Source organism: Bison bison, unplaced genomic scaffold (genome assembly GCF_000754665.1).
Source record: "Bison bison bison isolate TAMUID 2011002044 unplaced genomic scaffold, Bison_UMD1.0 scf7180017864056, whole genome shotgun sequence".
NCBI classification, from domain to species: Eukaryota; Metazoa; Chordata; class Mammalia; order Artiodactyla; family Bovidae; genus Bison; species Bison bison.
This window is the reverse complement of record NW_011494628.1, coordinates 3,244,490-3,261,989: the sequence shown is the minus strand read 5'-3', so window position 1 is coordinate 3,261,989 and position 17,500 is coordinate 3,244,490. Positions and strand designations below refer to the sequence as shown.

General features: G+C 46.0%; 1 protein-coding gene across 1 annotated transcript in view; it reads left to right on the top strand.

Annotated features, from left to right (window-relative positions):
- The window catches only part of STARD13 (StAR-related lipid transfer (START) domain containing 13), a 166,850-nt gene that overhangs the window by 143,182 nt on the left and 6,168 nt on the right, over positions 1–17,500 (top strand). The window contains exons 6-12 of the mRNA XM_010835935.1: positions 1–869; positions 2,059–2,232; positions 3,366–3,525; positions 11,276–11,474; positions 15,644–15,854; positions 16,405–16,519; positions 17,357–17,499. The exon at positions 1–869 is cut by the window's left edge and continues 40 nt beyond it. Coding sequence (XP_010834237.1) covers positions 1–869; positions 2,059–2,232; positions 3,366–3,525; positions 11,276–11,474; positions 15,644–15,854; positions 16,405–16,519; positions 17,357–17,499 — 1,871 coding nt within the window. The remainder of the gene's footprint in view (positions 870–2,058; positions 2,233–3,365; positions 3,526–11,275; positions 11,475–15,643; positions 15,855–16,404; positions 16,520–17,356; position 17,500) is intronic.

The window sequence follows — 17,500 nt, the reverse complement described above, 5'->3', positions numbered from 1 at the left end:
CAGGAGCCCGAGTCCTTCAGGGCCATGCAGTGCGTCCAGATCCCAAACGGACACCTCCAGAACTCGCCCCCCGCCACCGGCAGTGCCGGGCTTCCTGGCGCCACCAAGTGGGGCGCTGAGAGCAGCCCCTCGGAGAACAGCAGCAGCGGGGGGAGCACGCCCGGCCTGAAGGAGCGGAAGTGCCAGGAGGCCCACAAGCGCGGGGGCATGTACCTAGAAGACCTGGACGTGCTGGCAGGGACAGCGCTGCAGGACGCGGGGGACCGAAAGCACCACGCGCACGAGTTTCACTCGCAAGAGAACTTGGTGGTGCATGTCCCCAAGGACCACAAGCCAGGGACCTTCCCCAAGGCGCTCTCTATCGAAAGCCTCTCACCAACAGACAACAGCCACGGGGCGAGCTGGAGGACCGGGAGTATCTCCCTGGGCAGACAGCCCGGCCCGGGGGCCAGGGAGCCCAGGCTCGTGGGGTCCTGCCACAGGGCGAGTAGGGTCAGCATCTACGACAACGTCCCCGGCTCCCACCTGTATGCCAGCACCGGGGACCTTCTGGACTTGGAAAAGGATGACCTCTTCCCTCATCTGGATGACATCCTCCATCACGTCAACGGGCTCCAGGAGGTGGTGGATGACTGGTCCAGAAACGTGTTACCCGAACCACAGACACACAGCTCCGGAGAGGCTGGCTTCTCCCCTTTCCCCTCTCCCAATCAGATCACCTTGGATTTCGAAGGCAACTCTGTCTCTGAAGGTCGGACCACACCCAGTGACATGGAAAGAGATGGAGCATCTCTTACTGAGTCAGAGGCCGCTGGGGTCAGAGAAAGGAGGGACTCAGGAGTAGGGGCCTCTCTGACCAGGCCAAACAGGTTGGTGGCATGGCTCTGTGAAATGAGGTTTAAATCCATTTCATAATAATTATGGTCTGTTTAACAAACATTTATAGAGTACCTTCTAAATATTTAACACTGGTCTAAGTGATGTACGTGGTTGGGAATTATTTGAACAGTGGTATGTCTTTTGTGCAGATTGAATCCATGTTAACTCACATTTGTTTCAATCTTGGTTTTATGCAAAAAAAAAAAAAATTGAGCTTCTTATGTGCAAAGCACTGATAACCAGGCCCACTGCCCGTGCACAGGCTCTTCCCATGACCTTGCCAAGCATCTCTTTTGCCAAATCTTAAATTTTTAAAAAGTTCTATGAGAAATTTCTGAGATCTAAGGTGTATGCAGTACTTCATATGTTTATTTTGACTTTAAAATGCAGAATACAAAGCACATAAAAGCTGTTTTACTATGATCACTTCACAAGCACCTTAGATAAATGGCCTGGAAGGGGGTAACCAGTAGGAACAGCCCTACTGTATGTGTTGCTGGGTCTCTCCCAAGGCAGTGATGTCTCTCGGGCTCACTGCTGTACGGTCACGTCAGGAGAGCTTCATCTGCACCTGTCACAAGTCAGAGTGTGGAGTCAGGACGGGAGTGTGACTGTACTCTACAGCTCCCAAATGTGTGTGATCTCTATCTCTGCCTCTGTCTGTCTGAACGTCTCTCTCTTTCTTACACACACAGTCTCAGGTGCTTTCAACACTGTGGGAATGGATTTAGGAATAAACTAACATATAACATTTATTATATCACTTATTTAAGCCTCCTAATGGTGGCACCGACAGTAAAGAATCTTCCAGCAATGCAGGAGACCTGGGTTCGATCCCTGGGTCGGGAAGATTCCCTAGAGAAGGGAATGGCAACCCACTCCAGCATTCTGGCCTGGAGAATCCCAGGGACAGAGGAGCTTGGCGGGCTACAGTCTATGGGGGTCGTAGAGTTGGACACGACTGAGCAACTAACACCACCAATGAAACAGATAATGACTTCTTCCAAAATAGTTTCTTCTGTTTGTTCTGTGCATTTTGTCTTTCTGCTCCATTTGCTCTATAACTCTCTTGGCTCGGAAACTATTTTGATTAGCTACTTAAAAATCGGTAACATCCCATGTTTTCTGAAAAACCCATCCCTTTTGTGACCGGCTTCTCTGACGGTCTTTCCGGTAAAGGCGACTCCGGTGGAACAGCTTCCAGCTCTCACACCAGCCACAGCCATCTACGGCATCACCCCACATCAGCGGACAGACAGCCGGCCAGCTGAACCTGCTCCAGCGCTTCTCGCTGCTCCGCCTCACGGCCATCATGGAGAAACACTCCATGTCCAACAAGCACGGCTGGACGTGGTGCGTAGCCCATTCGCCTTGGAGCAGACCATTTATTCCAGGGCTCAGTGTGTGATGGCAAGCACTTCAGTGTTTGCTTTCTGAGTTCTGAGGAATCTGTTTGTTTTCTTCACTGCCAGTTTTCTGGAACAAAAATTGCCCAGAGTTCTTCCTCAGTGTCCACCCCTGGGCTGCCAAAGCCTGGATGAGATGTAGCCTACAGGAAGCATTACTTTATTTGTAGCTCTCTGTCAGTTTCCAGGGAAGGCAGTCAGGCTCCAAGTAAAGAGTGATTAGTTGTGAACAGAGACATTAAAAATAAACTTGCCATAAAGTAATTCTGGCAGTTTGCAAAGAAAACATCTGTTTCTTGTACCTCCTGGCCCAATCCAGAGCTCCACGCTTAGAGCATTGCTTCATTCTGAGAGCACTGAACTCTTCAAATACAGTTCCGCTCTTATTTCATTGGCTAATAAAAACAAGACTATGCAGTAAACCTTTGGAATAAGGAACTCACAAAAGCATATGTTGGAACTTGAATGTGGACCGATTTTAGACAATTTGATGGATTTGGAAAAACGTAAGATGTGCTGCTGATTGTCATATGTTATATATTATGCACAAAGAAGAATCGGCAGTTTATATTTTATAAAATATAATAAGTAAGTTATAAATTGTGTGGTCAAATCAACATATGCTTGTGCATTAAAATTTTCTTTAAAAAGTACAACTGGTTCTAGAAAAGTAAGGGAAGATATTAACATAATATTTTATCTTCTCTTCTTTCTCCCCCAACCCCAACCAAATTTCTTCTTTCTGATGTAGTTTTTAATTTTGTTTTGTTTTGTCTTATTGGGGACTTTAAAGTGTTTATCATTTAAGAAGTGTGTCCGTCACAGTTAAACTGGAATGTCAAGCACTTAGAAGCAGGGCCATAAATCCATTCTGCTAATGTGAATCACCCTGTTTAACAGTTAGAGGCACAGGGCACAGACAGTCCTTCCAATGTAATGTGAATAATCAAGGGAGAAATGTTGAATTCCCCAGCGCCTGTCAGATGTTCCAACAAAAGCTTGGCTTCCCTCTTGCTTTCACAGCCTCTCCCCGCAGTGTGCTCCACGAGGCGTGCATGACCTGGTTTCTGTGAATTCTAGGGCAGTTCCAAAGTTCATGAAGAGGATGAAAGTTCCTGATTATCGAGACAAGGCGGTCTTTGGCGTTCCCCTCATCGTTCACGTCCAGAGAACTGGGCAGCCCCTGCCACAGAGCATCCAGCAAGCGCTGAGGTATCTACGCAGCAACTGCCTCGATCAGGTAGGGTCATCAGCCCCAGGCACAGGCCAGGCAGCACAGAGCACCAGCCAGATCAGATCTGTCCAGGGTCAGACAAGACATGCGCCTCCGAAAGAAAAGGCACTGTCATCTTTAGAGGTCACTGTTTAATTTGACCAAGTGACATCCTCATCAAGCCATGCGAGGATGTTTCCTCACTGGCAACTTGAAGGACACCCTGGAGTGACTGCAGAAAGCTAACACTGATCATTTGTACCTGTGATGGCTAATTTGTGTTCCCCGGAAACTGGGAGTAAAGCTATCTACTGCATTTCCTTTTAATTACGGTCTCAATGCCACCACTGATTTCATAGCATTCTTTTGTCCCTGTTTGTTTTTAAACTAGAATTAGGTGTTTATATCTCCCTTTATTAGTTTTTTTTGAAGCAGCACCATAACTGTTTATATTTTTAAATTTATTTATATATTTTTTAAATGTGCAAGTAAAACATGAAAATAATATCAGCTAAGTTAAATGTCCATTCATCTTGTGGAGTTGATTAAAAAGCTCAAGCTGAACAAAATTTTTGGAGACCATTTTCCGTCTCCAGGACTGTGGGGGCCACCTCAATGGTGGACAATGAATGGCCCAGAGTGCAACCTAGTCTATGATTAACCAGGCCAGGCTTTTGCTCCTCCTAATTAATACTCATTAGTTTCTCTATTAGACATTCTGTCCAAAATAAAAGCCATGTTTCTGCTTGATCAATTGCAGCCTTGAGTATTGAGGGTATTTTCAGGTAACTATTCTATAATGGCTTCTATTCATCTTACTCTTTAATACCGTGTGAAGAATCTGTGCCAACCTAAGGTTATTTGCACTTTTCATTGATTTACCCTTGGCCTTAAGCTAAGTAGACAGGAATGAGCTAAGCCACCCGAACTCATGAACTGATGTCGTCTCCACCCCAGTGCTGAGATCATGCTTAGAATCAGGATGGTCTCTTGATGAATCAAATAGCAGTTTTCAGTGGAAAAGAACAGGAGTAACTTCTTCATTCAGTGCCATCACTGATTGAACTCGATGCCTCATGCCCTTTTCCCTTCCCACTCTTAATTCAGATAATACGCACATCTACATTTTTGCATATTTGGATGTCACAGTGGAGGTAAACGTGGTTGCTGTTACCGTTGTGGTGGTGATGGCTGCTTTGTTGAGAAATGGCCTGGATGGCTTGCCTGTTATTTCTCAGAAAGAAAAGCAAGAGACCACTTGTCTAAAACCAACAGCACTCATCTTTGGCAGATGCCCCAACATTAATTGATTTGTGAGTAACATCCCGATGGAGCAATCCAATGAAGCTGATAGTTAAGCGTTAGATTTTTTTTTTTTTTTAAATTTTAGAACTTTAACCAAAGGCACACATTAATCAAAAGTAGAAGGTCTATGGGTATTTTATTGAGAAAAATTTTTGGAGAGGTGGGCTCAAACATTTGCCAATACCCTGGGAATTCCCTGGTGGCTCAGATGGGAAAGAGTCTGCCTGCAATGGGTGCGGGAGACCCAGGTTCAATTCTGGGGTCGGGAAGATCCCCTGGAGAAGAAAATGGCTTCCCACTCCAGTACTCTTGCCTGGAAAATCCCATGGCCAGAGGAGCCTGGCAGGCTAGAGTCCACGGGGTCGCAAAGAGCCGAAAACAACTGAGCAACTCCACTTTCACTCTAGTTAATCTCTTTTGCAGTCCTGAAAGCACTGCCACCATGCCCTTCAGCACAGGACTTTGAAGCTTCAACTGTACTTTTATTGGACTATTAGTATAGCAACCCACTCCAGTGTTCTTGCCTGGAGAATCCCAGGGACTGGGGGAGCCTGGTGGGCTGCCGTCTATGGGGTTGCAGAGTCAGACATGACTGAAGTGACTTAGCAGCAGTAGCAGCAGCAGTATAGACCCAGGATTGTGTTTTGTGGAGAGTAGCCTGCTATTCAGACACGTTTTTCCAAACTTCTCAATTTTCATAAAGGTATATAAGACCCATCTCCCCTCTTGGCTGATTCTCTTCGAGTCTTTGGCTCTAATGCTTATCGGCAAATGTTCTATTAAGAGAAAACAGGGTTTGTTCTGGAATGCTTAAAGCAAATGCTGCAGTTCATCTACACTCTTCACTCAATAAGTGTAACCTTTCCTAAGTGCCCAGCATGTTTCAGGGATATTAGGTATCCTGTGCTCACTGCCTCATTCAATCCCATATCACCCAGGGCTAGCCCCCATGTGTCAATGGTGGAGCCAACATTTGCTTGAAAATCTATCTCCAGGGTCCAAGTTTTTAACAAATGCATTTCACTACCACCCGTTAGAATTGCTTGTCCCCAGTGATTTTGGGGTTACGCCACCTCTGGCATTGAGGGACACTTTGAGAAGTGCCCCTAAACAGCTTACTGATGGATTCAGTGTCAGGATTGTGCTGATGGTGTTATTCATTGTGTCATGTGGTGTCTTTTCTGTAAGAACCAAAGAATTTTTCTTCCTCAGCCCCCAGCACCTGAAAGCATTGTTATTTTGGGGATAACTGACCTGTCTATATTAGGTATACCAGGCTCATTCAGCTGGATATGTTTTCCTCTCTACATTGGCTGCGAGAATTATTGAAACCAAATGCACATTCTGCCTGTAGTTAATATATATAACATGGGGGCATGCGTGAATTTTGTGTGTGAACCTCATTCCTACTTCCTGCTCTCCTTTTCTGTCTTTATTTTCCTATTGCTCTGATGGTCTCATCTATGATCCTTAATTTATAGATCACTATAAGTCACTTTGAATTCTTTTCCTATACAAGACTGGCTACACATGTGTTGTAATATCACCACTCCACTCACTGCATAGTCTTTATGCAGAACGGAAACCAGTCCTGCCCTCTGTAGACTCTGAATAAACGTGTATCACCAGCACTGCTGCTGTTATTGATGCCAGTCTCCTGTTTGAAGCAAAAGTCATTCAAATGGAGAGAAGGAAAGTGGCGCCAAATCCCCATCAACCACTGCTCCCTGGCTTATGCTTATTCCCTGTCTCTGTTTCAGGCCTGTAACTATTTTCTGTCTTTCTTTTTTAATCTGGACAAACACTACCCTGAAAAACAGTATGCTGGCAAAGCTTTATAAGAAAAAGGCTCATTTCGTGGACGTGGATACTGACTGTAAATGTAAACACAATGACCAAGTCAGCCCTTCTCTTGTCTCCGTCCAAAGAAAGAATCTGTCAGATGCCAAAGGGACTTTCGCCTTAGCCAGTCCCTCCCTTAGGAAGCACTCAGTGCTGGCAAGGACCCCCTACCTTCATCAGCAAAGAGTGTGGGGGGCACACAGAGGGCCCCCTCTGGTCCCTGCAAAGAAGGCAGGCAGTAACAGTAAGAAATGAGGGGAAAGCAGAGAAACATAATAAGAAAACCAGGCTCAGGAGGAAGACTATCCTAGAGATTTAAGAGCCAACTCAAGCAAATAAAAGCCAGTGAATCCGAAAACAAAGAGAGACCAAAGAACAAGGAAGGAGAACCCACCAGATAAGTGTTCTTCCTTCACCAATGGCACCTCCTCTAAATCGAAGACTCAGGTCTACTCAGGATCCTGAGACCCCAGCCCCACGACTGTGCAGGACCAAAGGGTCTAAGATGCCCTTCCTCTGAAGCACGCTGACCGACTTCTCTGCTGCTCCTTTTACGTGGTCCCCTCCAACCACCTTCTCGGGCTGTCCCAAGGCTCAGCCTCTCACCCCAGACAGGGAGGCTCCCTCCCTGCTCCACTCCTTCCCCTCAGGCTAAGCATTCTTCTCAAACAGGAGGTTGTCACAAAGGACTGAAGACAGCCAGACAGAGGCCTGAAACAGGGCCGCCTACATCCCCAAGTACAGAACATCTTCTTCGTGCTGAAACACAGTGTATCCATTTTCACCTGAGCAGTTGGCTGGAGATGAAATAAGGATGTTTACCTTCGATTATGAATCATTGCAGACATGGCAGTGTGTGAAAGGAGCAGGCTCTGTTGGCTGAGCTTTTATTTCTGCCCTAAATCAGCTACACAGAAGGGTAGATGATACCCAAGTTATACCCAGCTCCTGATGAGTACGGAGTCATGGCAGTGAGTGGCCAAACCTGCAAGGCTCCACATAAGAACCCGCTACATACTGCTCTCAGGCATCTTTCTCTCTCTGGATAAAACCAACCTTTCTTCATTAGTGGCGCACATCCCTAAAGAAGAGGAAACACAAGTCCTGATAAACATCATTAAGTGCTGAAAGGATTAGCATAAGCAGGACGCCAAGTAGGAGATTTAACACTATTTAGATGAAACTTGAATTCTAATGCAGTACTCATGCCCACGCTCTCCTTCTAATGGAGTAGCAAGTTTTAAAAGCCCAATTATGCTGTGAAGACACTTCATACTCAGCACAAGTGTCCTCCACCTGCTGCCTACCTAACGTCATAAAATGAGATGTTCCTGGGTCTGTCTTTTTAAATTACACGTTGAGTCCTTGCTTTTCAAAGCTGAGTGTTTAGGTGGAAGACCAAAGAGAGAGGACAGTAAAACCAGACCAGAGGGACACTCATCACTCATCCTTTTACCCTGAAAATGAAGATGACGTGCAAGAGAGAAGCTTATGAAATGGGTTTTGCATTGCTGACCACTACTCTTCCCTATTAAGAGAGGATGTTGGAGCCATACTTTCTGGTACATGAGAGCAGGCCCTGCTGTGTAATTTGTGGAGTCTTGTGCAAAATGAAAAGTGCATAGAGATTACAAAGAATTTCAAAATGGCAACCACAGAGCATTAAACTAAAGGTGCATCCACATGTGACTACCCAGGTCACCGGGCCGCGAGCGACAGACACAGAAGCGAATGAAAGACATTTCACACTTCTTGGGTCTTCTTCATAATGAAGCTGAAGGGCCTGGGGTCGCCTCCCATCGGCCACAATGACCATGGTGTCCCTAGAAGAAACGCATTTTCAGTGGTTTCTTTGGTCCTCCACTTTTTACTTACAAAAAGAAATTAGTCAGAAATGTGCATTTTATCGCAGCTGTGAAAGCTTTTTGAAGAGGAAGTGATGGTTGGCAATCCTGGGAACCCCTAGCCCTGGCTGCTCTACGATGATGGATAAGAAAAGCTATTCCCTCTGGTCCCAGAAAAAGCTTCTACTTACCTCACCAGGAAGTTTTCCATTGCAGGAACCTGTAGCCCTGCCCCCAAATGGCTTAAACAATAGAAAATTCCCATGGTCACATAACAACAAGGCAGGTAGTAGGGCACTTGTTCCATCAGCTCAGTGCCATTTTTTATGACAGGGGCCCTTCCCATCTGTCTCTTCTGCCATCCTCAGTACTCCATCTGGAATCTGATTTCAGACCACCTTTACTTTTATTAGACTTAGAAAAAAAAAAAATTCCTTTGGCGCTTCCAACAGAAGCACCCAAAATCCACAGAACCCACAGATATTTCCCACGTCCCCTGGAAGATAAGGGTGGGATGGGAAGGTTACTGTCAGAATTTGAGTCTGAACAAATAAATACCTGACAACCCTCTGGACATCCTGTGAGATCTGAAGTCAGAACAAGCAGCACAGACCCGGCGGCTGGAGAGCTCCAGACACGTCTCAAATCGTTGAAATAACAGTATCTGCTGAAACTAGAAAGAAACTTGGAGACAGAACAGTACAAAGAAAGCATCCCTGGGATGTGTGTGTACCTGCACCTCACGTGCACCAGAATCCACGCCGGCGAGGCACAGAGGACAATGAGGAACATGGTCCCGCCATGTACACACACACACACACACACACACACACACACTCACTCACTCACACACACACACACACACACAGTTGTCAGCATTATTCTTTTTATAGAACACGATCAGTATTTCTCCACCGTCAAAAACAATAATAACAGGAATTCTTGGATGGAATACTCCCAACTCACAGGAGGAGCCCTGTTTGTGAATCACGCTAAGGAATTCACCTCCGGGGCACTTGGCTTCTGAGAACTCCCGTGTATCACGGCCCTGAGGCCTGGTCCTGGGCCTCCTTCCAGAATTAGAGATGTAAACACACTGAGGCCGGGTCTCACTCCCGATAATCACTTATCTGACACCTTGAACTTTTCTTTTGACAGTACATGCTTTCTTCTCCTGCCTTTTGATGAAATTTGGAGTAGTCGCCAGAGGAAGAGAAATGTTCTTTAGATTCTTCTTGGCAACGTTTGTGCATTTTCTAGGCATTCCAAACCTTAAGAATCAAAAAGAAAGTGATTAATGTTTTAAATGACACTCCGCCTGAATATCCAATTCTGTGGAATTGGGGTGGTAAGCCTCAGAATGCAGAGAAGGATTACTAAGGATTCTGTCTTTATTGCCACAAAAAGTAGTGGTGTATAATTTCCCCTGTGTTCCGTGCCTCTGACGTATACAAAACCCCGAGTATTCCCCAACTGCTTGGAATTCTTCCCTTGCTGTTACTGCAGTTCGAAAGAGTGAGGGCTGCTCTCCATTTATAGCAGCAACTGAGAGAGCTCTCCTCAGACGCCGGAGCTTGGGTCGAGGCCGGCCTGGCACACGGAGCAGCCAGGGAGGCGTGACTCTCCAGAGCAGGGGAAGAGCAGCCAGCATTGACTCCCGGTCCGGCCACTGCCCACCTCTCTGACCGCTGGGAGCGTGGAAGCGGGCCAACTAGGGAGCCCTTGGGGAGTGAGAAGAGTGCAGATGGAGGGTTGAAGAACTGGTTTTGAGAAACTCAGTGCCCTGCAGGCATTTAAAAATAACAGACATACTAATGCACTATAAGCCTGGGCTCCCAGAGAAGCTCAGTTCTTTTGGGGTGGCGGCAGATCCACTCGAGGGGAGCCTACAGCATAACCTGGAAACCACTCCAGGACCCTGCATCCCCACAGGGCTCTGCTCCCCCTTGCTCATCCCTGTTGGGGCATCATCCCCATGGTGCCCTACTGCTACATTTATTTGTCAAGCAGAGGAGTGTAAGTGCTTAAAAATAAAAAAGGCATAAGACAATGTCTTGAAGTCTGAAGAAAAGCCACTCAGGAATCATTCTCACCAGAGCCATAACTTACATACCTAACAACTCACCAGCTAGAGTAGTAGGTGCATCATACGAGAAACCTATGTCACAAGGATTCTGGAGAAGGAAAAGCGTAGAAGTAAGACTTTTCAATCAAAATACATGCTTATGATATTATTTTGTTTCATGAACACATTCCCGATAAACCTTTCCCTCAAAGGGGCATTGGATATGGTTGCTTATCTGGTATCTATCAAACCTTCCATTGACAGAACTTTTTCAAAACCCCTACTAAAGTGCACACAACCAGAGGACAGGGAATTTTGTCTGGTCTGCTCACTGATGACTCCAAGAAGTTATAAGTATGCCTGATACATAATGGGTATTTAATCACTACTTGTTAACTAAATACAATACAATAAAACAATAATAACATCGGTGGTGTTTTAAGACTTGACAGGTTACAAAGCACAATCACATCTATTTTCTCCGAAGCCCTGTAAGATGGGGTACTATTATTATTTTCATTTTGTGGGAGAGGAAGTCAGTGTTCTGCTACTGCCCAGAGTAGCTAAATTAGTAATTTACAATTGACTAGTTTGGCCACAATTCCAGCTTACCAAGTCCTGGTCCCACTGCCTTCCCATCACCCCCCAGGTGCTTGCCGTAGGAAGAAAATATCTGGGGCCAAAGGCAGCCTCACTGACACATCCCTGTGGCTTGTTTCAGGTGGGTCTTTTTCGAAAATCAGGTGTGAAATCTCGAATCCATGCCTTACGTCAAATGAATGAGAACTTCCCTGAGAACGTCAGCTATGAGGACCAGTCCGCTTACGACGTGGCGGACATGGTGAAGCAGTTCTTCCGGGACCTTCCCGAGCCTCTTTTCACCAACAAGCTCAGTGAGACCTTCCTCCACATCTACCAGTGTAAGTGGTACAGTGCTCAAACTGTTCTAAAGCACATCCATTCACCTAAAAAAAAAAACGTACACAGATTGAATTTTAATCGTACAGGTAATACATGCATGCGTGCTAAGTTGCCTCAGTTGTAGCTGACTCTTTGCAGCCCTTTGGACTGTAGCCCACCAGGCACCTCTGTCCATGGGATTCTCCAGGCAAAAATACTGGAGTTGGTTGCCATGCCCTTCTCTAGGGGATCGCCCACCCAGGAATCGAACCCACACGTCCTGTGGCCCCTGCATTGCAGGCAGACTCTTTACCACTGAGCCACCAGGGAAACCCTACACGCAATGCATGAAGTATATAAAAGTTACAGGAGTCAACTTTGTTCACACTTTGATATGAAAATCTCCAGGCTGTATTTTATGCATTTGAAAATACTTTTTGACATAAAAACCTTTCTTCTCTCAATAGGGGTTTGTGTAAGATATATTAAAAAAAAAAAAAAAACTAACTAACTTTCAGTGTAATTTTAATAAACTTAAAATGAAAAGGGACACAATAGAATTTATTTTACATACAGGTGTTTTTAAAAAGAAAGCATTTCCTTGGTATATATGAAATCCAGATGTGTTAAAATGACTAGAAATCAAGGGAAAATTGTATTTTAATACCATGCATTTTAACTGGTGATAAGTAAGCAAAGCAAGTCAAGGCTTAAGCTTAATTCAACTAATTTATATTTTCACTTAGAACTTTTTAAGTGATGTGAAGTTGATAATGCTCAGTGAAGCCCCTATAATTAATAATTAAAAATAGCAATTATTGATTTAAAGGCACACCCTGCTAAAGGTAGTTGCTAAGGGCAGAAATGAACATGTGGCTCTTTCCCAGCAGCACTGTTATGTTTACACAGCATCCGCATGGGCTTCCTTTCAGGACTCCCCAAGGACACTCAGGTCCCACCGTCAGTTTTCCGTATCCTCCATTGGGCATCCGAGGATTCAGACAACTTTAGGTCATAAACACAGTACAGGATTCACAGTTCATTGAATCTGCAAATTCAAGACCCAAGTATAGGAAGAGCTGACTATGTATTTATCAGGAAAAAGCACTTGCCTGTTAAGTGAACCTGTGCAGGTCAAACCATGTTGTTCAAGGGTCAGCGATAAGTATTTAATGGTCCAAGTCTCAATTCTTCAGGAAAAAAACACTCAGCCTGTGGACTTTCAAGTTTTTAGCAACATATGCATGAAATGGACCTTGACGTGAAATTGATCCAACTCGAAGAGGATTCCTGCTTATTGAGAATTCTGTACTAAATGTATTTTAGGAGTTTGCAATCAAAAAGGATTATAACAAGTACCACTTGTCAAAACAGGATAAAGTAGTGACCCACTAAATAAATATTATCTTGTCAAAATGAGTAGGTTAAGTTAGTGATACAGGTTGCTGGAGCCTAAATACAGGGAATTCATGTTTCTGCCATAAGAGGTTGAGCTGTGTTTTTTCAGTAAAACCTCCCTTATGGTTTGGAAGTAGCATATATGAGCCTTTACATGAAATCGGTTCTTGGGTTATGGTTGACATCAGTCTAAGGTTAAAGCCAGATTATTTCCAAGAGATAAATGCTTTCAGCTCTTTGTGAGACGCACAAGCAAAAAAAAAAAAGATCAAAGCAGGGTTTATTTTAGCTGAGCAGGCATTTACTGAGTTCAGCTTATGTTCAGGGCACTGTGCTGAGCACTGCAGAGAACATGGATGAGTAAGACTTAACTCTGCTCTTAGGCATCTTACAACTTAGGGAGACAAGACATACATAGATAACTGTAATACAGCAAAACTGGAGACATTCCATGATAAGTTACAAAAAGCACCCAATGGGGTTGAGATGAGGAATAAGGACTTGATGGAGAGGTGACAACTCAAGGTTGAGATACACAAGGAGCACATGCTGAGTGAAGCAAACAGCACATGTGTCAGGCGATTATAGGATTTCCGTCTGGCTTGCAGAAGGGTAACTGTCCAGTGAAGCATCAAATGACTCCAAAAGTTAGACTGAGGCCTGTACCCAGGAAGGGCACTGAACATTAGAGCAAAGGGCTTATATTTGGTTCATTAATCACTGGAGAACCTCTGGGCGTTGTTGAGAGAGATGACCAGTTACAATGTTCTCAGCTATAAACACAGGATCCAACAAACAGTTGTTTAAACAATAAAGACATCATGTAATCGCACAAGACAGAAAATCTGGAGTTGAGTAATTCCAGAGTTGGTTAATTCAGGGACACCATGGCTGAAGTACGCCTCTCTTCGTTATCCCCTTAAGGTCACAATAGGACTGCCACAACTTCACATTATCATGTCTTCCCAAAATCACATCCAAAGGCAAGAGGTCAGCAGAAGGGGTCTCCTCAGGCATGTGTCTCTTTCTATCAGGGAGATAAATTTACAGAAGCGCCTACCTAACATTTATCTTGGTCCCACAGGCCAGAAAGTATACATTTTTCTCCCCTAAATCAATCACTGGAGAGAAGAACGGGGTTACCATTTTTGGTTTGGGCCAGTGTGGGTCAGAGGGAAGGGCCCAACCTCCCTGAGCACAATACAGCCCAAACCTGAACAGAAGATGGCCTTTCTTAGAGAAGAAAGAGAGAGCAAGTATATCCCAGGCAGCCAAGCTTGTGCTGCAGGGCCAGTGTCCATCAGAACTGCTTATTTGACCCATGAATCCAGAAGTGGTGAACAGGAGCTACCGGACAGGACAAGAATGGAGGGTCAGGTAGCCAGCACATTGATTGAGGCTCTGAGTTACCTGCGGTGACTTCTAGTAGCCAGACTAGAAATAACAACGTTCCAGGATAGACTGTGGTGTCAAGAGTTTTCCAATGTCTGTGGGGAAGAAGCCACTTCTCCCAGGTGGCTCAGACGGTAAAGAATCTGCCTACTAATGCAGGAGACACGGATTTGATCCCTGGGTGGGGAAGATCCCTTGGAGGAGGATATGGCAACCCATTCCCAGTATTCTTGCCTGGGAAATCCAAGGACAGAGGAGCCTGGTGGGCTGCAGTCCGTGGGGTCAGGAAGAGTAGGACACGACTAAGCTATTATCACTTCACACTTCTTAACTCAAGTGAGCTCCTGATGGTGTCTTTCACAGTGAGGGGAATAAGGCAGTGAGTCAGTCCTAAAAGCGGAAAAGGCAATGGCACCCCACTCCAGTACTCTTGCCTGGAAAATCCCATGGACGGAGGAGCCTGGTAGGCTGTAGTCCATGGGGTCACTAGGAGTCAGACACGACTGAGCGACTTCACTTTCCCTTTTCACTTTCATGCATTGGAGAAGGAAATGGCAACCCACTCCAGTGTTCTTGCCTGGAGAATCCCATGGACGGAGGAGCCTGGTAGGCTGTAGTCCATGGGGTCACTAAGAGTCAGACACGACTGAGCGACTTCACTTTCCCTTTTCACTTTCATGCATTGGAGAAGGAAATGGCAACCCACTCCAGTGTTGTTGCCTGGAGAATCCCAGGGCCGGGGGAGCCTGGTGGGCTGCCTGCCATCTATGGGGTCACACAGAGTAAGACACAACTGAAGCGACTTAGCAGCAGCAGCAACAGTCCTAAAAGATCACTGATAGACACAGCCAGGGGGCAGCAAAATGCAGCACGGAGCACCCATTTTTCTAGGATTTTTCCCTCTTAGTTACCTCTTACTGTTCAGGCCAATTCTCTTTCAAGCCTGCATGACCAGGGCTCCCCGCCCCACCCCCTGCCTCACCACCACCTTCATCACCACGGGGACCACCCAGAAGGAGAAAGGCTTGAGAGGAGGGGGGACCTGGTTCCCCTTCCCACAAGCCCTGGGCATCCTGAGAGATACTTCACAAGCTAGGGAAGGGGGGCGATGGGCAAGAGGCGGCAGACAGGTGAGTATCGAAAGCCAGCACAGGGTGCTCTTTGGGAGTCCAGCCTCGTCGTTAAGACCGTGAGTTCTGGAGTGAGACTGGGGGTTCTGACACCGGGTCCAAAGCGATGATTTCTCTGTGCTCCTAGCTGTCCTCATGGTCACTGTTGATGACGACGAGGACCCCAAGGACCCCAAGCATGTTCGCAGGAAGGTAGCACACACTCCCCCTACCCCGCCGGCTCCTTCTGCGACTGGCCCTCTGACAGCCCGGCACCCATTTTTTAACAGATGTCCCCAAGGAGCAGCGGCTGCAGGCAGTGCAGGCGGCCGTCCTGCTGCTGGCCGACGAGAGCCGGGAGGTGCTGCAGACGCTGCTGTGCTTCCTCAACGACGTGGTCCACGCGGTGGAAGAGAATCAGATGACGCCCATGAACCTGGCCGTGTGTCTGGCCCCCTCCCTCTTCCACCTGAATTTACTGAAGAAAGAAAGCTCCCCCAGGTGGGTTTTTCTCGACAGGAATGCTAATCCCAAATCAGGTATTCCCCAGGGCTACTAAAAAAAAAGAAAAATACATGCGTTGCACTTCAACCTGGGGATCTGTTAGCACTTCGTTTATAATCAGAAAATGTTTGGAGTTGCGGCTCAGAATCAGAGAATTACCAAGGTAGCATTGAAGAGTGTTCTCTGTGATTCAGAAAACCTGGAATTCTGTTTTGTATGTGTTTTACAAAATCTTCAATTTGAAGACTGGATTTCAGGCCCAAGCATGGCAGCTTGCGGTGAAGTAGTTTCAAACTTGGGGAAAAATGAATTAATTTCTCCCCCAACAGTTATTCCTGCCCTTGTGTTTTTCCAAGGTTTTCCATTTGTCAGACTCTTAACCTGCCTCGGGATATCTAAGATGTGTGGTCACTGTTTTTATTTGGAAATGAGGAAGTCTGGGATCTGGGTGGCATCCAGGCATGAAGAGATAGCAGAGGGGTGAACTGGGTCCTGTGAAATGCTCTGGGGTTTGGGATCCGCTGAGCGTTGTCCCCTTCAATTACAGAGTCATCCAGAAAAAATATGCCGCTGGGAAGCCAGATCAAAAGGACCTCAGTGAGAATCTGGCCGCGGCTCAGGGGCTGGCCCACATGATCATGGAATGTGACAGACTTTTTGAGGTGAGTGAAAGGCTCCAACCGTCTTCCTTCCTTATAGCTCTTGGAACTCGATAAGACAGTTGGAATGGTTACTGCATTTATGGCTTATTTCTGAGTTTGTTTTTTTTTTGACAATGGTACACTGAATAGTGCCTCCCAGAAATATGAGGAGGCAACCCCGAAGTTGAGGCTTTGACAGTTAAAGACACTTGGGTTTACCATGATGATGATGTTTATAAAAACGGCTGCATCAAGTTTCCGTGCCAGGTCCTGGGCCAGCCAACTACAGTATATTTAATGTGACCTCAGGACTTGATTAGATTCAATGTATGTGTGTGTGTGGAGGGGGGATACTGAACAATTGCGGTTAACTCTGAATCAGTGACAGCTTATGAATACAGCCACAGACATGCTAAAGGAGTAAGTGAACTAGACTTCTGGCATCCTTTTTGTGGCAAAACTGGCATTTGCAAAAGGAAAAAGTGTGCTAAAAAGGTAAAGCTGTTTTCTGAGTCATGTTTGATGTTCCCCTTAAGTCTGTGCACTTTTTAAATTTCCCTAGTCCAAGTTTTGCCAAACTGAATAAAAATATATGACAAGTAAAATCAAAGAAAAATGGAAAGGATGAATGGGAAGTCGTGGCGATGTTCTGAATAATAAATGTAGCCTCAAACAGATCTGGGTTTCCTGACTTTCAGAAGCCCTTTCTCCCGACTGCTGTCACTGATCTCAGACAAACACCTCTTGCCCTGCGGCACCCGGCCTGTCACCAATACCGTGGTTTTCGGTGACGCTACTTCACTTTCTCTATCAGTCTCAACATTTCTGTGTTGCTCTTCTGTGTGCCCGTTGGTTCAGGTCCCGCTTGAGATGGTGGCCCAGTCTCATAATTCGTATGTGGAGGCTGAGATCCATCCGCCAACTCTGGAAGAGCTGGGGGCCCAGCTGGAGGACAGCGGGGCCACTTTCCACACGTACCTGGAACATCTTGTCCAGGGCCTC